This window comes from Vigna radiata, chromosome 1 (genome assembly GCF_000741045.1).
Source record: "Vigna radiata var. radiata cultivar VC1973A chromosome 1, Vradiata_ver6, whole genome shotgun sequence".
NCBI lineage: Eukaryota > Viridiplantae > Streptophyta > Magnoliopsida > Fabales > Fabaceae > Vigna > Vigna radiata.
In genome coordinates this window covers 21,062,100-21,079,826 of record NC_028351.1, presented here as the reverse complement: position 1 = coordinate 21,079,826, position 17,727 = coordinate 21,062,100, and the positions used below count along the sequence as shown (strand labels likewise).

Below are 17,727 nucleotides of genomic sequence, written 5' to 3'. Positions count from 1 at the left end.
AACTAAGTACAGATAATTAGACAACCCAAAATAGAAAAGAAAAGTTTTCATCAACCATTTATTTCCTTTGTCCCTACCAACTATACAAAACAATAACAAAAAAATAATATGTTGTTTACGGAATGATTTTTCTTAGTAGGTACGTATACGTTTAACGGCACTTAGTTATAATTAATTGTAAAATGAAAAATACATTTCATTCATATGATATTGTTATGATTTACAGTTTGTCGAGTAACATAGTTACATCAATCACTGTATATTTAATTTCACTTATACAGTATTATGATCTAAAAACTTTGTTGAATTATATATTTGAAGTATTTATTTAGAATATAAAACTCTATCACAATTCTATTTTTAAAAAGTAGATAAAAAAAATGAAAGAAATATTTAAATTGTACTTCAACTTTAAATTTTACAAAACTATTATACATTGTAAGAAGAAATATAATTCAACTTTATTCTCAATTGATACGAGATTTTCAATAACGATAATTAATTAATAAATGGATATTCTTAATGTTAGATTTGACATAGTTTAACAATGATAATGAATTTTGATGCTCTCTTCAAATTTTGACGGTCTCTACCTTTTACTTTTAAAATACATTTATTATAAGTAATTTTTAGGTTTTAAAATATATTAAAACATTTCAATATCTAAAAATCGATGTAGACAATAAAAAGAACTAGTAAACTAAGATATGATATAATAACTTTAAATAACAATCTCATAAAAATAACTCATAACGTAAATATTACATTTGTTTAATTTATATTTATCCCCAGACAATGAACAACATTTTAATATCATATATGTGTCGTTAGTCTAAAATTACTTTACAATCAATAATAATAATCATAAATATCACTATAGACTAATTATAAAATGACACACGGATAATGTTAAAATGTTGTTAAAATATCATTATCTTTTGTCATTACATGATAGAGTTCAAAAAATATTTTTTTTCAAATAATGAATAAATACATTTTTTTTTCAGTTTTTCATTAATACATGACAGAAATATGGTAACGTTTTGGACTATTTTATATAACATTTATATATATTTTTTTAAAAGGTATAATTTTAAATAATCGAGCATTGATCTACGTAGTCCGTACCAATTTTTACCTTATTTGTGGGAAAAGCAGAATTATTTTTGTGACTTTAGGGCTGAAACTAACCTTAAATTTATGGTAACAAAAAACTATCAACGGTGGAGATGTAACATGCTAATACACATTCTCTGACAGAAATGATTAATCAACGCATTAAATTTTGTGGTACTGTGACAAAATAGACCATTGTTCTTCATGACATTGCGTTTACGCTGTTGCTCTTTCCCTCCCCAACCTCACTGAAACAGAACGTTACAAAAAGCACCAGCGCCAGAATCATGTTTTAAGAACCAAACAGAGTACAAAGAGAGAAGAGAAACAACAAAGTACAGAAACACCGTACACAACCGAATTCAACCGAACCGAACCGAACCGAACCGAGTTTTCTCTCTATATGTGATTTCTCTTATACCATATCCTCCTCTCACCACCTACGTCGTCGTTTTAGGATCTTCTTTCAATTGAAGAACAACCAAGGTTCCTGCCACTGTTCCTATGGTTTACTTCTTCATAACTAATCGCGTCTTTTTCAATTCCGTTTGGAGTAACATTTTTTTTTTCTTCAAGTTATTAGTATTGTTATGTGTTGTGTGTTCTGAAAGTATTGCAGTTTCATGATTCTGTTTCTCGGAACGGAACTCTGTTATGAGATGAGGGTTCTGTTTGCCGTTTTCAAAATATCACATTTTTTTATATTGAAAATTCTAAGACGAAATTCTCACAAGACTTATCTTGTAATCTGTTACCTCTTCTTCTTAAAAGATGAAATTATATATAAAAGGGTATCAGATTTGGTTCACATTCATGATTAATTAGTCTTTTTGTTTTCTAGGTTTGTTGATCGTCAGGAAGAGCTCATCACTCTTTGTAGTGGTCAGGTGCCTGCTGCCATTCTGGTAATTGAACAGAGCAATCTTCAACAGTTTTTTCATTTCTTTTTTCTCTTTCTGTGCTGGTTTTACATGCTAAGACACCTGGAAACCGGATGTGTTTTTTCACACACTTAGTTTGACACTTTCCAGCAATCAATTCCTGGTACAAGTTTTGAAGATTGTTGTCGAAATAAATAAGTGTTTTGAAAGCCAACAAACAGAAACAGTATGAAAATATTTTGTCGTTCTCTTCTTTAAATGTTCTGTTAAAATGTTTATCGGAGATATTTATAGAAAAAACATATGTAACAGATCCAACTATTTTTAAATGTAGTAAAGAAAGGTGTGAGAGAGTTTAATCTGTTTCGTTGGAATCTGTGCCACTTCTGATGATATGTGTTCGCATGCAGACAAAGTCATTGGATTTGAAACTGTGATACAGTGAATATGTCTTCTGCAACCAAAGGTGATAGGAAGACTGCAATTGATGTGGCGTCGTGGATGTTCAATATAGTCACATCTGTGGGGATAATCCTTGTGAACAAAGCCCTCATGGCTACATATGGTTTCAGCTTTGGTATAACGTTTCTGTACCTTCTCTAGCTCCAGATAATTTACTCTCCTCTTTCATTTTAATTTCTCTATAGTTCTTTGCTTTGAGTTAATGCTCATGTGCAGTAGATATGAAAGTATTTAATATATTGAGAGAATGATGGTGGTACTTGAATTAGATTCAAGCTTTGCATAACAAGGGAAGAGAGAAGAGAGAAGGGACGGTGTGATCTATGTTATGCTTTCCGATGGTATGCTGTGCAGTCCTCACGAACTTGTTGTATTTGCTACTCACAGATAAAGCATAACTAGATCTGGTTTGGATAAATTTCTCAACATCATATGAGAGAAGAAAATTAAATTAAATAATGAAGATAAAATGAATCAAATTTCTCGAGTAAGTTAAAGAAAAAACTTGTGCATCTCAATTTTTCCTCACCTAACTTCTTCAAAAGCACTTAAAAACTTGACAGAATTAAATATTTTTGTCTTGGAAAAGTTTTAACAACAAAACTTTACCACTGAAAAAGCTCCCAAAGGTAAAAGCTAAGCTACTCACTTAAATTCACGTGTTATTCAAAAAGCCTCCAGTTTTTTTAAACATAGGGCAGGGTAAGAAGACACTACTATTCACAAATTTTTGTCGCGGTCTTCAAGATATGCATACAATGTTTTCATCCAGAAAACTGTTTTAAACGACTTATTTGCTTTATTTTTGTAGTGACATAAATAAGTATTATGGGTTATATATATCTGAGAGTTACAATAACCAAGTGCTAAGAATAACACTCGATGAATGACTTAAAATTTCTTGTATAACTATTTGACCAAAGAAGGATGTAATTCATGGTTTCTTCTCATGCCAGGTAATATAGTACTTTTGAAGTTCCCTACTACCCGTTAGCTTTGACATTGTATATGGTATACTATTATGCAGCAACAACGTTAACTGGTTTGCATTTTGCCACAACTACCTTGCTGACACTCTTTCTTAAGTGGCTGGGATATATCCAAACCTCTCATCTTCCCTTACCCGATCTTATCAAATTTGTCTTATTTGCAAATTTCTCTATCGTCGGAATGAATGTGAGTTTAATGTGGAACTCTGTCGGTTTCTATCAGGTAATATCTGCAATTTACTTCAAGTATCAAAATTTAACACTGCCAGTGAAAATTTTGGTATTGACTTAGTTTCCTTCCATGAAATGAAAATTTCAGATTGCTAAGCTGAGTATGATTCCGGTATCTTGTTTCCTGGAAGTTATCTTGGACAACGTACGATATTCAAGGGACACAAAGCTTAGCATTTCTCTAGTTCTCCTTGGTGTAGCTGTATGTACTGTCACTGATGTGAGCGTCAATGCTAAGGGTTTCATAGCTGCTGTAGTTGCAGTTTGGAGCACCTCACTGCAGCAGTATGTAAGTAACATACTACTAACACTATATATATCAACCATGAATCTTAACTGAGGCATTGCACTATATCAAAATTGAATTCTTTTTCATACAGGTAGTTATAGAATTGGTGAATGTGCACTTATAGGTGCAAGAAAATTGTTATCAACATTCATGTATACTACAGAGGGGCTGATGTTAATGTAGTGTATTAAGTTTGGAGAGAATCCATAGTTGAGAGATAATATCTGTAATATTAATATTCATTAAAAATACAATAGGTACACCGAGGGAATATTTTGATTATAAATGGCTGTAGATAAGAATTTATTAATCTTATCTTATTGTATATCTAAATCTGACAAAATAGGAATCCTGCAGAAAGTTTTCTTTGTAAAGTTGGGTTTTGATGCATATTTTAGGTAGAATTATGTAACTTATATCAGATCATTCCAATTATAACTCTTGCTTCTTTATTTGGCTTTCATGATCTACAATTTTTTTAGCTGATATTGCACTTCTGTTTTTCGCAGTATGTGCATTTTCTTCAGCGCAAGTATTCTCTTGGATCGTTTAACTTGTTAGGTCACACTGCACCAGTACAAGCCGCAAGTTTACTGCTAGTAGGTCCCGTTGTGGACTATTGGTTGACAAACAAACGAGTGGATGCCTACAACTATGGTTTGACATCCACTGTAAGCTTCTCTTTCTATTTGCTACCTAATTACATGCTTTATTGATTCTTGATACATACCTAGTGTTAATTATTATGTTGTGGATCTTATCTCTGTGTTGTTACGTGAATGTTTTTGATTCTCTGTAGCAATGTTTTAGTTCAACCATAACTTTCCAGCACTTCTAGTATCACCATATAAAAATGTTGTGCACATACCAATCCAGCTCTCTTCTAGAATGTTTAAGTTGAAAGATATGTTATAAAAACAAGTTGAAAAATCAGGATCCTACAAACAATACACCACCATATAGTGCCTAAAAAAGACACTGACATGATTGATGTTTTCGATGAAAAACTATGTAGTTTCTAATCTGTTCCAGATAATCTAGTTTAAAACGTTATTTCATTAAAATTGTTTCAACAAGTAACATAGGTGTTGTTTGTTTGCAATTATGTCGAAACCGAAGTGGTATTAAACTAATCTACATCTACTCCATGTTTGTGCAGTTGTTGATCATTATCTCTTGCACCATCGCTGTCGGTACAAACCTGAGCCAGTTCATCTGCATTGGCAGGTTCACAGCCGTATCCTTCCAAGTGCTTGGCCACATGAAGACAATTCTGGTACTGACCTTAGGATTTGTTTTCTTTGGAAAAGAAGGTCTGAATTTACAAGTGATTCTGGGCATGCTCATTGCAATAGCGGGAATGATATGGTATGGCAATGCATCTTCTAAGCCAGAAGGGAAGGAGCGTGTCAGTTTACCCGTTAGTTCTACCCCCAAGACACAAGACTATAATGTACTATCAGTATCTTCTGATACGGATCATTAAACATAGACATAAGTTTATGTAAATAAAGTGGTGTTACCATTGCATGGTAAAACCAGGTTCCCTTTTGGGTCAGATGATTCATGTTCTTGTTTAAAAACTAGAAGCAAATTATTTCCCATTTAGTTCAAGATTCAAAGTCTATGCTTGCTGTGTTAGCATGTTGGGGAAGGATACACAAAATAAAAAGAATTTGAATTTTGAGAATATATTTTTAATACAAGTAAATTATGTTCATCTATAAAATTACTCACATGTAAAAGAATAAATTCAATTTATTATTTGAAAATACATTTATTTGTAACATAAATTTTGATATTTAAATTGCAAATTCCGATAGACAACTATTTTTTATCTATATCATTATATGGAGAAAATTTGTAATTTTATTGTACACTTTTTTTTTAAAAAAAAAAATTTCATGTCTTTTTTTTTTCAAAATTAAAGTGATATTTTTTTAATCAATTTTATCCTTCCATTTTTTAAATTTAATCATTCTTTTAAACATAACTATTTTTTAATCTAAAATAATTATCTGTAATAGAAAAATTACAAATAAGATAGATCAAAACTGTATACAGCATAGTACATATATTTCTACTAGTAAATTCTTTTTTTAGAAAGTAATTTACAAAGAGAAGTAATAAAATGGTTTTATTTTCTGCTCAAGATAAAAAAAATAATATTTTTATTTTAAAATATAAAATAATTCGAAATGTATTAATATACAACTATTAATCCCTTATATTAGTTATTACAAAGATGTAGAAAAATTGAAAGCTGTATCAATAAAATTTGAATTTAAGGTTTTCCCAAAGGAAGCCAAATTAGGTTTATGAATCTAATATGAAAACCCAAATGCATCGTCACTCATCTTCATCTTTAGTCTTCACTCACGCGCGTCATCTTCTCAGTCGCTACCACGTGAGTTTCCTTGTTTCAATTCCTCTCCATGTGGTGTTGCCATGGTTACTCTTAGTTTTGCTGGAATTGCAGTTTAAAACATTAGTAGGTTTCATTGATATTTATCTGACTTGGGTTGATTTTTCTCCACTACTTTTATTTCCTTCGTTTCTTGTCACCGAATTTGTGGATTGGACTCTTTTCACCAATGATGCTTGTCGAGGGTAGCATTTTTCTTCTTGTTCATTCGATGTGGGGTTTTCTCAGAAACGTGATTATTCTTTTTATTAACAAAAATTGATTGAAATTAGAAAAAAATGTTATTCAAAACTGAACTTTATCCAGCAAAATATTTATTTATTTTTCAATTGGGTTCTTTTATATTTTTTATTTTGAAAATTTTAACTTGGTCATTCAACACATGAAAATTAAGAGAAATTACGTGACTTTTCTCGGTAAAAGGTAACTGAATCCATCCTCTAGAAATGAAGCCTTTGTCAAGCATTCTTAATATTTTATCTTATTCCATGAAATTTTTATGTAGTGTGGCTTGGGAGAATTTTCGTTAATTCTATCTTTCTCCTTGGCAGGGTGAGAAGGAATATGGGTGATCGGCAAGGAATTGAGCAACAGCACATAGGCGATCCCCAACTTCCATCTTCTCCTCCCTCAAAGGATGATATGGTTTCGTGTGTTATGGCTTTGGAAGCTGCTTTGCTTCCCTGTTTGCCAGCCAGAGAACTTCAAGCAATAGACCGTTCTCCCCACCCTTCACATCAAAGTGAGTAGCTGCAAGTCTTTCAGATTTTCTTACTTTGTTTTATTAACTGACTGATGTTCATGCTGACCGAGCTGGATAACTATACATCAACCATCGGCACCAAAAGGCCTTTGAAACTTTATTTAATTAACTACGTTCTGGTTTCTATCTCAATTAAAGTTATTATGGATTGCGGTTATTAATTTTTCTGCATTAATATACAATGCTTAAACTAACAATAAAAATGCTTAGGAGATCAAGGAAATATATGTCTACTGCTTCATTTTTATGATTTGAGGAGTTGAAACAAGGGGAAAAACATGTTCTTTTTGGAGTATGTATCTAAGAGAAAGATGTATTGAGCGTGCAGAAATAACAGAAGAAATTTTAGATTGTACCATATCCTTTTTATACTGGAAGACTGTACTTCGTTCTTTGGATTGATGTGGTGCTAAGTAGAAATGATTGTTTGGTTGAATATTACCAGTAATTTCTAATAGATGCTAGAAGTTTTGGAGGGTCAATGTATCCTTTTTCCCCCCCTTTCAATTGAATTTATTGTGTTAGTTTTTCTTTTCAAAATTATGTACTTTTTATATTAAAAGGAAAATATAAAATGTTGTCCGTTTTATGTTTATTCTTTTATCAGAAGTTTTCGAGTCATTTTCCTGTGAAGTAATTGTTGAGTTTCAGTTAAATGGAACCTTAAAGCACCATGTATCTTATACGATGCTACATATACTCTCAAATTGAGAGGAAGCATACTTTCTATTTCTGTCCAGCCTTGACATGATATGAACTCGAAGCGTATCATGTGATAATGGGGGGATGAATATATTGTCAAATTTTGCTATTAGGTTAACCTGTCAAAGTAATTTGCCCGACATTTAAATCTGAATGAACATCCTGTTAATAATTCTCCCATCTGCAATTTAGTTGTTGATAGATTGTACAATGTTCAAGTATGCACGCATTGATCATCTAGGGTAGAAAGATGGGGAAGGGAGTGAAGAAGGGTGGTAAAAAAGTTCATATGGATGATTTTGTAGCTAACTAAATTTTTAAAGAACCATGTTTTCATCAAAACCATGAATATGTGCAATTTTTGTGTGTAATGAGTGGTAATGCCATTAACTGATGTCTTATCTTTGTGTGTTTTTTAAGCATGTCATTTTTGTTAATTCCATAGAGGGGATAGGTTATAAGGTCTGCATTATCTAGACCTTTAGCCTTAAGTAAGGTTCATATGGATTATGACACCCTTCTAGTCTGAATACAAAGTTAGAACTTTTTCATATGTAACATCTGCAAGCATAGTGTTAAACATAGCTATTGAAGTTAGTGGAAACTGGTCATGTAACCGTGGCATGCATAAAGTTTAACAGCAGTTGCAAGACCAATTAGGTTCACTTATGTCCTTGGACTTACAGTGAGAGGAGAAGTCTTGCCTTTGTTTGAAACTATATTTGCAAAGTGACTTTCTTTTGCAACGCTTAGTAAGTTTAACCAATTATCCAACTGAACTTTCCTGGTTTTGGAATTTTTTTTCAGTTGATGTGGATAGGTATGCAAGAGACTTTATGGAGGCTGCCAAGAAGCTCCAGCTTTATTTCATCAGCCTCCAACGTGAGGATAAGCCAACAAAAGTTGAAATGCTTAGAAAGGTATGGCGTACACTATAAAATGATTTTCTACCAGTCATGGACACTGTAATTTGTCATCTAAACTTCTGCTGTATGTCTTATCTTCTACGCAGGAGATTGCTCTGATGGAAGAGGAACTTAACATAAAAGACGAGCTGATAAAAAAGCAAGAAAATTTAATTCAGGAATGGAAAAAAGAGTTGAAAGATCAGTTAGACAAACACAAGACTGAGTTGGACAGGGTTTAGCGTATGATTTATGCTCTCTGCTGTTTAAAATGTGGCTTATGTTCTATCTCACCTCTTCCTTTATGAAATTCCAACCACACTTAAATCGCTGAGAATAGCTGTGCATTGGATTGAATTAATTTAAAGAATATTATAATTCAAACTTATGTAGCTTAAAAAATATGGCTAGTTGGTTCATTTTATTTAAAAATTAAATGAATGAAATTATAATTGAATCATATATTACCAATTTATGGCTTTCAACTTGAATCAACTTGGTCACTTGATTTTTTCTTTTAGCTTTATTATCTGGATCTTTCCATTACTTTTGTTATAGTTCACTTTAAATTTAAACCAAACAAATTATCTCAGTAATAAGATTGTCATTTTCGCATTGAATCACTTGGCCAACACTTTTATTTGGAACTTTCATTTTCAGAGATAAATAAGCTGTAAAGTTTGTAGTTGTAGAAAAATGTATATATTGATTAAAAATAATATCAATGCCTGGAATCAAACTAATTAGTGTCCGAAATACTGAAGAATGGTGACTTTTTTAAGTTTGCGATAACAGATTTTATATAGAATAGAGATAATATGTGAGAATAAAAGAAAAGAAAATGCAACAATTTATTTGTTGGTCTGATTCCACGATCTGAACTAACTAAAATCAATTTTAATTAAAATGGTTGGATTCTGGATTAATTGAAAAAGGCTTCGAAAATTAAATTAAACGCGGTTGGGATTAATTTGTCATGGAAACTTAGTAATTTTTCATTTTTATTATAAGTATATATATATAGTGAAAAACTAAAAGTAAATAACTTTATTGACGAATATTTTTAAATTGCTGATTAATAAATTAAAAGAAAAAAATTCTATTACAATAACATGGTATGAAAAATGATAAAAGAATAAATTTATATAATCGGACAAAACCTTTTTCTTTTTAATTTCTTAAGAAATTGTTTCTGAAAAAGATTCTATTGGTGAAGGAAAATAAAAAGACACCCGAAAATTTGTTTTTTTGTGGTGTGCACACAATCTCTGTTTTTCTCATTTGGTTTGCGAGGAGGCGCAGAGGTCGCGTTCGAATGTCACGTGTCATCGATAAAAAAGCAAAGGCATAAAAGAAAAATTCATAATTGCAATTGCGCGAGAGAAGAGCAATATAAGATAAGAAGAAGAAACTGAAATATCATTGGGAAAAAAAATAAAAATATAATAAAATAAGTTGCTAAGTGATACGTTGTTCTCCGTTCCAATAATTTCAAGATCCGCGACACTCCCAGTACTTCTCCGGTCATAGGTTTGTTTTCTGGGAACCCACATAGTTTGTTTGATATTTTTGTTAATTTTGCTATGCATTTGTGTATGTTTGTCATTTACATCTGTGTTAATTTTGCTATGCTTTATTTGTTTTTTATTTTTTCCTGTTAAATTTTCTGAGTTCCGAGAACTAGTTAAATAATTACTTGGAATATAATTTTGTCGTTTTTTTTTTTGTTTTGTTTCCGTTATTGAATTATGTGTATATGAATATATTGGACTGATTTTAGGTTAGTTTCAGTTAAGTGAATGTTAATTCTCAAATGTTGTGCTTTCCGAAAGCTGTTTGTTCTGATGCCAAATTGAGCATTGGTTTTGTTATCCTTGCTTTTATTTTGTTCAGATATGGTTTCATAATAAACTATTTCTTTCCTTCTTCTAAATTGCAAGCTGCTGATAGTGTCTTGCAATCTTTATTTAGTTGAAATTGCTGTGTTCATGTCATTCAATTATGCTGATTTACGTAGTTTTTCCTTCTCACAGGTGTAATCTAAAGGCATTAACAGGAAGCAAATTTAAGTGGGTACAGTTTCCTTTTTGTAAAGCAGCATGTCCCTGGGTACTTCTAAAGCAGTTTTTCAGGCTCTGTCCAGGACTGTGCCTCAAACTGGGTATAATGAGCCTCGTATGAACTCTTCAGATTTAACGTTACATTCCCGGTTTGGAGTAAAATGTATGAAGAAAAGGTCCTCAAGGCATAGGAATTTAATTGTGTGTTCTAGCATGCTCCAAAGCGGGTTAAGAACTCATCAATTTCAGTGGATGGGTGGCACTTTGCATGACCACAATAAAACCTATAGTCGTCCATGGTTAAAGACATGCAAATGCCAACGGGCTGAAAGTGCGAGTGGCGTAACAGCAGGAGATGGAAATGGATCAAGACTTTTGAATGATGTCCAAACATCAAATTCAGCAAGCAATGTGATGAGTACAAAGCATATCCTAGAGTTTGAAGATGTCCAAGTCCATCAATTGAAACAGGAAGAGGTTTTGGCATCTAATGTTTCAAATGGAGCTATTACTGACGGCTTTGAGACCTCCATTGAGGAAGAAGCATGGGACTTACTTAGGGAGTCTGTAGTTTACTATTGTGGCAATCCCATCGGAACAATTGCTGCAAAGGACCCGACCAGTTCCAATACTTTGAATTACGACCAGGTCTTTATTCGTGATTTCATTCCTTCAGGAATTGCCTTCCTATTGAAGGGGGAGTATGATATTGTTCGGAATTTTATCCTTTATACACTTCAGTTGCAGGTAATGTCTTGGAATCTTGGTCGTATAACACATAATGTGTGCTGGTGACATCAAAATTTGATACAACTTGGTCATTTGCACGCCTTAGATATGTATTTTAATTTTTAATTGGTTATTCCAGAGTCATGCAATTGCGATTTGTGTTATTCCTTTACAGAGTTATTCCTATTTCATCATTCATTACTGTTTTTAATCCTACAAATCTACCTCGCTGTTTCTCCATTGACTTGGAACTTTTTTTGTGAATGAAGTAAAATACTGAATTCTTTTAACGAACACGCTGAAAAGGCTTGTGTTTGACAATTAATATTGATGTGAATTGGCTACATATAGAGAGCACCACTGGTCCCATCTTCTGCATGCAATTAATGAAAAGTATATTAAATAATACTTTTCATTAGTAATATTCTTTTGTTAGCAATTCAATTGTCCTAACTTTATTATAATTAATGAAAGGGAGGAATCAATCATTTGGGGGACGGGGGAGTCCTTAAATTTTCTTATCAAGAAATACTTTGTTGTTTCTGATACCGTTTTAAACGAAAAGATCCATATTGCAGAGCTGGGAAAAAACAATGGATTGTCATAGTCCAGGACAAGGTTTGATGCCAGCAAGTTTTAAGGTTCGGACAGTTCCTCTAGATGGTGATGATTCTGCAACGGAAGAAGTTTTGGATCCTGACTTTGGAGAGGCAGCCATTGGGCGTGTTGCTCCTGTTGATTCTGGTAAAATAGAAATACTTTTGCTACATTGCAGAACAAGCTTTCTATAGTTCTTCTTGGTTTGCTGAACGTATTTCACATGTGATCTCAGGATTGTGGTGGATTATTTTATTACGAGCATATGGAAAATGCTCTGGTGATCTATCAGTTCAAGAGAGAGTTGATGTGCAAACAGGAATTAAGATGATTTTGAGGTTATGTCTTGCTGATGGCTTTGATATGTTCCCCACCTTATTAGTAACAGATGGTTCTTGCATGATAGATCGGAGGATGGGAATTCATGGGCATCCTTTGGAGATTCAGGTAAATAAGATTTTATTTCTTGAATTGTTTGATATTTACAAATTTGGATTTTATAAGGTCAGGAATGAAAATTTGCTGTTTATTTATGATTGATTATACATTTGCTTAGGTTAGGAGACAATTTGTACTTAAGTGCACCATTTTGACAAGAAGTAAGAAGAATTTTTGTTGTGATAGATTGAGGACCTTCATCATTCCTATACCTTATTCTTATTGATTGAGCTTCTTTTACTTTTAAGAGGGTGGTGATATTAGGTATTTATGCGTTTGAAAGTAGTGAATATTTTTATGCATGAAGGATTCAACTTCATCTTAGTTTTTTAATAGGGATGAAAAAATTAGTTATATTTTCGTGAATAAAGGGATTATGGCCCAAGAGTTTGAATTGATTGATGATACCAATCGATAGTCAATGACAGTAAAGGCATTTTATGCGTAGGAAATAAGTGCTTTAAGAATCAATTCTTCATTAGAAACCCCTAGATGGCAGTTATGTGTAGAAAATGTCTGCTTTTAGTTAGTTTTGTACTAGAAACTGAAAGATGAAAGTTTTTGTGTATAAAATAAATGGCGGTAGTTATGTATTAGGAGTTTCTGATAGTAGGTTGTCTCATCAAGTGTGTCAAGTTATTTTTCTGGGACAGCAAGTGTATTGCAAAATTGTGTGATTTCAGTGTTAAATATTATTATTAAAACTAGAATGAAATATTATGCATTTATTGTTTAGCAATTTATAAGAAACTAATATCTGATTTAGAGGAAACGAAATGTCCTCCAATCATGTGTAGTTAATATAATAAAGCCTATATAAAACCAGTATCTTGGGTGTGTTTGCACAGATAGTTTCAACATTTTTGTGCCTACTGTTTCTTCTCTTCAACAATTATCTTTTGTGAATTTTATCTGATAGTGTTGTAATAATTGAAGGACAAGGTTGGAGTGCTGGCCAAGTTCATACTTGTAGGCAGCAGCAACAGTCAAACTATCAGAGATACATTAGAGTTCATAAATTAATCATTTTTGGAAAGGAGTGGGGTTAAATAAACTAAAAAAATATTAAGAGTTGATCAATATGAAGTGATATGTATTCAAATGCTGTTGAGCTTAAAACTTAGACCAGTAAGTTATTGAATGAAATTACAAACAGGACACATCTCTTTCCTAGATTAAGAAGGCAACAGAAGTTCTCCATAGCTTTTATTATTTTGGATTTGCACTTCAATAACAGCTATTGATACTACTTAATACCTATTTTTATAATGCTTAGACACATTCTTTCTTTCTTTATTTTGACTGCCCTTATGTTAGTTGAGAAAAGTGTATTCTTGTAATAAAGCTGTGTAGTTTCTCCTTTCTAATAATTAATTGACTGACAAAAGTTAAGACATCATACCACTAGCTCTGATCATATGTAATTAATTACCTATGTCTTTCTAAAATGCCTTGTTTAAGTCACACGAACGTGAATAATTTGAATTTGTTTCTCTGTTGCATTTTGTAAATACAACAATCTCTTAATACATGTTTCTCCCTTTTGGAAACTGAAGGAATTACTTGATGAAATCACATAGAAGGTAAAAACTTTGATACAATTTTACTGAATTCACTATTACAGTTTACCCGTTGTGCTTTTAAATTTTGTTTGTAATCTCGTCAAACAACTTTCTATATTTTAAGAAAAATTTGTACGTCTGAGATACTTATAATTAAAGATGAAGTTAGTGTTCTTGTATCTTTCTAATGTTTATTACCTTTTTCTATTTCTAGGCACTGTTTTATTCTGCCTTACTTTGTGCACGTGAGATGCTTACTCCAGAGGATGGATCAGCTGATCTTATCCGGGCACTGAACAACCGTCTGGTAGCTCTTTCATTTCATATCAGAGAATACTATTGGATTGATATGAAAAAATTAAATGAGATCTACCGCTACACAACAGAGGAGTACTCCTATGATGCAGTTAACAAGTTCAACATATACCCAGATCAGATTTCTCCTTGGTTAGTGGAATGGATGCCTAACAAAGGAGGCTATTTAATTGGTAACCTACAACCAGCTCACATGGACTTCCGATTTTTTTCCCTGGGAAACTTGTGGTCTGTTGTAAACAGTTTGGCCACAGTGGAGCAATCGCATGCCATATTGGATCTTGTTGAGGCCAAATGGTCAGATTTAGTGGCAGAGATGCCATTCAAGATTTGTTATCCTGCTCTTGAGGGGCAGGAGTGGCAGATAATCACAGGCAGTGATCCTAAGAACACGTATTGCATCTAATTATCTGTGTTTGTGCCTTTTTGTTATTCTATTTTATTTTACATTAAATGATTTTTTGTTTTGGCAGGCCTTGGTCCTACCATAATGCAGGCTCCTGGCCGACACTGCTCTGGCAGGTTTGTTACAGTGGCAAAGTTTGACACACTTGAATTGAATCTCTCTAGTTGAAGCAATACTGATTTAAAGCTCCTATTTCTATTTTCTCCTTAGCTCCTTTATATATGTCCTATGTGTATTTTCTTTCAGCTGGACATGTAACCGAACCAGTTTAGTTCTCTTCGTCCAGCCACTGATATCCCATTTATTTTATTTACATATAAAATCCTTTCTTAATGTTTTTGGTTTGTTTATACGAGTTTTGCAAGTTGGAAATATCAGGTTCAAGTCTTTAACATGAAACATGCCTATTGCAGCTCACAGTTGCAAGCATAAAGATGAAGCGAACACATATTGCTGCAAAGGCTGTTGAGATGGCTGAGAGACGCATAGCAAGAGACAGGTGGCCAGAATATTATGACACGAAGAGATCTCGACTCATTGGAAAGCAATCTCGACTATATCAGACATGGTCCATTGCTGGATACCTTGTGGCAAAGTTGCTGCTTGCAGACCCAAGCAAAGCAAACATACTGATCACTGAAGAGGATTCTGAGCTTGTGAATGCTTTGATTAGTGCGAATCCTAGAGGAAAGCGTGGACGCAAAAATTTGAAGCAAACTTACATTGTATGATTGTTCAATTGCAACTCATGTCAATTCATTTTTCTTCTGATTGATAGCACTTCAGCATATGTTATTCTAGGCAGGAATGTGCGAAAATATGCAGTAGTTTGGCTGGTTGTATTGTACTGAAATTACAAAATACTAGTACTAGTGTATATGCATGTATTACTAAACGATGATGTCAGTAATTCAGGTACAGATTGTAAGTAGTACACACACGATACCATTAACTATAGATTGTAATAGTGTCTTTTATTGGTTAAAATAATTTAAAAAAAATGAAAGAGTTCATTCTAAAAAAATCATTTTCTCTTAAATTTAATTTTTATTTGCTTTTTATTTAGTAAGGGTATTTAGAGGCTGACTAAATGTAAGACTCGGCCCAATCAAAACTGGGAAATTTATTTCTGCACCCCATCAATTTCTTCATGCACTCAGTCAAATTTTGAAAATAACCATTTTAGCTTGTTGAAGTGACTTTCGTATTATTAGTTCCCGATATTTTTTAAAATAACCATTTTACCCTTATTAAAGTGACTTTCAGATTATTAAATCCGGAATGAAATTTTCTAAACAAGGTTTTTTTAAACAATTTTTTAAAACAATCTTTTGAGATGAATTTTCTGTAATGTTTTACATGAATTGTGTTTTGATCTGTTAACTTGATTTATATCATAAATGATTGAAGAACGTGTGATGAATTTAAAGAGTAAATGATATTAGAATTTGACATGACTAATTTGGAAAAAAAGAGATTTTTTTTGGAATAAAAGTTGTGCATAATTCAAAAGGAATTTTCATTTGTGAAAGAAAAAATACTTGTGAGATTTTAACAAGATTAGGTTTGGAGAACAATAATACACTAAAAAGTTTTATCCTCTCGGATGCAAAACTATCAAAGAATGATGGAGGAGACGGTTAGTTTAATCATGTTCAAGCAACTCGTTAGGAGTTTTATGTACTTGACTGCAACTATCCAGATATTATGTATACATTAATTTTAATCAATATATATATCTTATCCTTTTGAATCTCATTTTTTGACAACAAAACACATATTAAGAAACTTTAAAGGTACTATCAAATTGGACATCTTCTACAAGGTGGAAGCATCGATGTTGTTGCTTATTCTGAAAACTTTACTAAAGATTTTGATGATCATAGAAGTACACTTATGAATATTTGTTTCTTTTAGGTTATAGATAGTTTTATGGTCTTCGAAGAAACAACCTATAGTTACGTTATCTACAATCGATAATTACATTATCTACTATCTAAGTATATAATTGCATTTTGTGTTTCATAATGTATTTGGATTGAAAGAATATTGGAGAAACTTGATGTTAATAAATAGAAGAGTACGTTAATTTTGTGCGATAATAACTCAACCATACAATCATCCAAGATTTTTTTTTTCATGAAAAAAATAAACATATTGACATAAGATTTATTTTTTAAGACACTTGATGAAACTGTCAAATTAAGTTATTGCACATTAGAGGTTTAACCAGAATGCACAAATTGAGTTATTACACAACCAGAACGCACACCACCAAGTAATAATCAAAGCAGGGTGAAGATGAAGGTGAGTGCAAAAATTAGGGTTAAATTAAATAACCTATAAGGTTACAATTGGAATTTTACAACAATGATGGGTGTTGGAAGAAATTTGAAGGGGTGCAGGAAGCAATTCTAAAAACTTAACTCAATTTTGGATGTTATTGCATCACTTGAATCGGCATATTTAAATTTAATTTAGATTTTATAATTAAATATTATGAAACTGGGAATTTAAGATATTAAGGTAGAAATGCTTCCATATCTTATGTATACTAGCAATTTTGACATGATCATTCAATTCTAGGATAGAAAACAAGTAAAAAAAAACGCCAGCTTTCTTATTATATATGTATTGTTTTAGTTTTAATTAAACCAAGTTTGCGAGTGATGAAATATTTCCTTGAACACCCTTATTATTTAAGATAAATGTGATTCTGAGATATATTCAAATGACTCCTAAGTATATGAAATTTTTATTTTATTTACAATATTGAAAAGAATAATACATACATACATACATATATATATATATATATATATATATATATATATATATATATATATATATATATATA

The 17,727-nt window shown here is 32.0% G+C and overlaps 3 protein-coding genes across 6 annotated transcripts; all 3 read left to right on the top strand.

Annotated features, from left to right (window-relative positions):
• The first annotated feature begins 1,300 nt into the window (after window positions 1–1,300).
• On the top strand, window positions 1,301–5,551 carry LOC106764956 (UDP-rhamnose/UDP-galactose transporter 4). Of its 2 annotated transcripts, XM_014649418.2 has the most exons (7): window positions 1,301–1,602; window positions 1,958–2,021; window positions 2,408–2,574; window positions 3,487–3,671; window positions 3,768–3,968; window positions 4,478–4,639; window positions 5,128–5,551. In XM_014649418.2, exons 3-7 carry the CDS (start codon window positions 2,445–2,447, stop codon window positions 5,452–5,454), a joined length of 1,005 nt encoding a protein of 334 aa, XP_014504904.1. In that variant the 5' UTR covers window positions 1,301–1,602; window positions 1,958–2,021; window positions 2,408–2,444; the 3' UTR covers window positions 5,455–5,551. The 2 variants fall into 2 exon arrangements, with proteins under 2 accessions (XP_014504904.1, XP_022641907.1); XM_022786186.1 differs by lacking the exons at window positions 1,301–1,602; window positions 1,958–2,021 and having other exon boundaries at window positions 2,502–2,574; window positions 3,416–3,671.
• A 676-nt stretch (window positions 5,552–6,227) lies between these two features.
• LOC106767435 (mediator of RNA polymerase II transcription subunit 28) lies at window positions 6,228–9,220 on the top strand. Of its 3 annotated transcripts, none has more exons than XM_014652332.2 (4): window positions 6,228–6,375; window positions 6,945–7,135; window positions 8,666–8,778; window positions 8,871–9,220. In XM_014652332.2, the coding sequence occupies exons 2-4, from the start codon at window positions 6,958–6,960 to the stop codon at window positions 9,003–9,005; spliced, it is 426 nt and encodes a 141-aa protein (XP_014507818.1). In that variant the 5' UTR covers window positions 6,228–6,375; window positions 6,945–6,957; the 3' UTR covers window positions 9,006–9,220. The 3 variants fall into 3 exon arrangements, with proteins under 3 accessions (XP_014507818.1, XP_022641903.1, XP_014507828.1); XM_022786182.1 differs by having other exon boundaries at window positions 6,240–6,375; window positions 6,899–7,135; XM_014652342.2 differs by having other exon boundaries at window positions 6,360–6,459.
• A 796-nt stretch (window positions 9,221–10,016) lies between these two features.
• LOC106772410 (alkaline/neutral invertase E, chloroplastic) lies at window positions 10,017–15,806 on the top strand. Its single transcript, XM_014658805.2, has 7 exons — window positions 10,017–10,293; window positions 10,797–11,570; window positions 12,131–12,296; window positions 12,385–12,596; window positions 14,364–14,857; window positions 14,938–14,986; window positions 15,284–15,806. The coding sequence occupies exons 2-7, from the start codon at window positions 10,863–10,865 to the stop codon at window positions 15,599–15,601; spliced, it is 1,947 nt and encodes a 648-aa protein (XP_014514291.1). The 5' UTR covers window positions 10,017–10,293; window positions 10,797–10,862; the 3' UTR covers window positions 15,602–15,806.
• The last annotated feature ends 1,921 nt before the right edge of the window (window positions 15,807–17,727 follow it).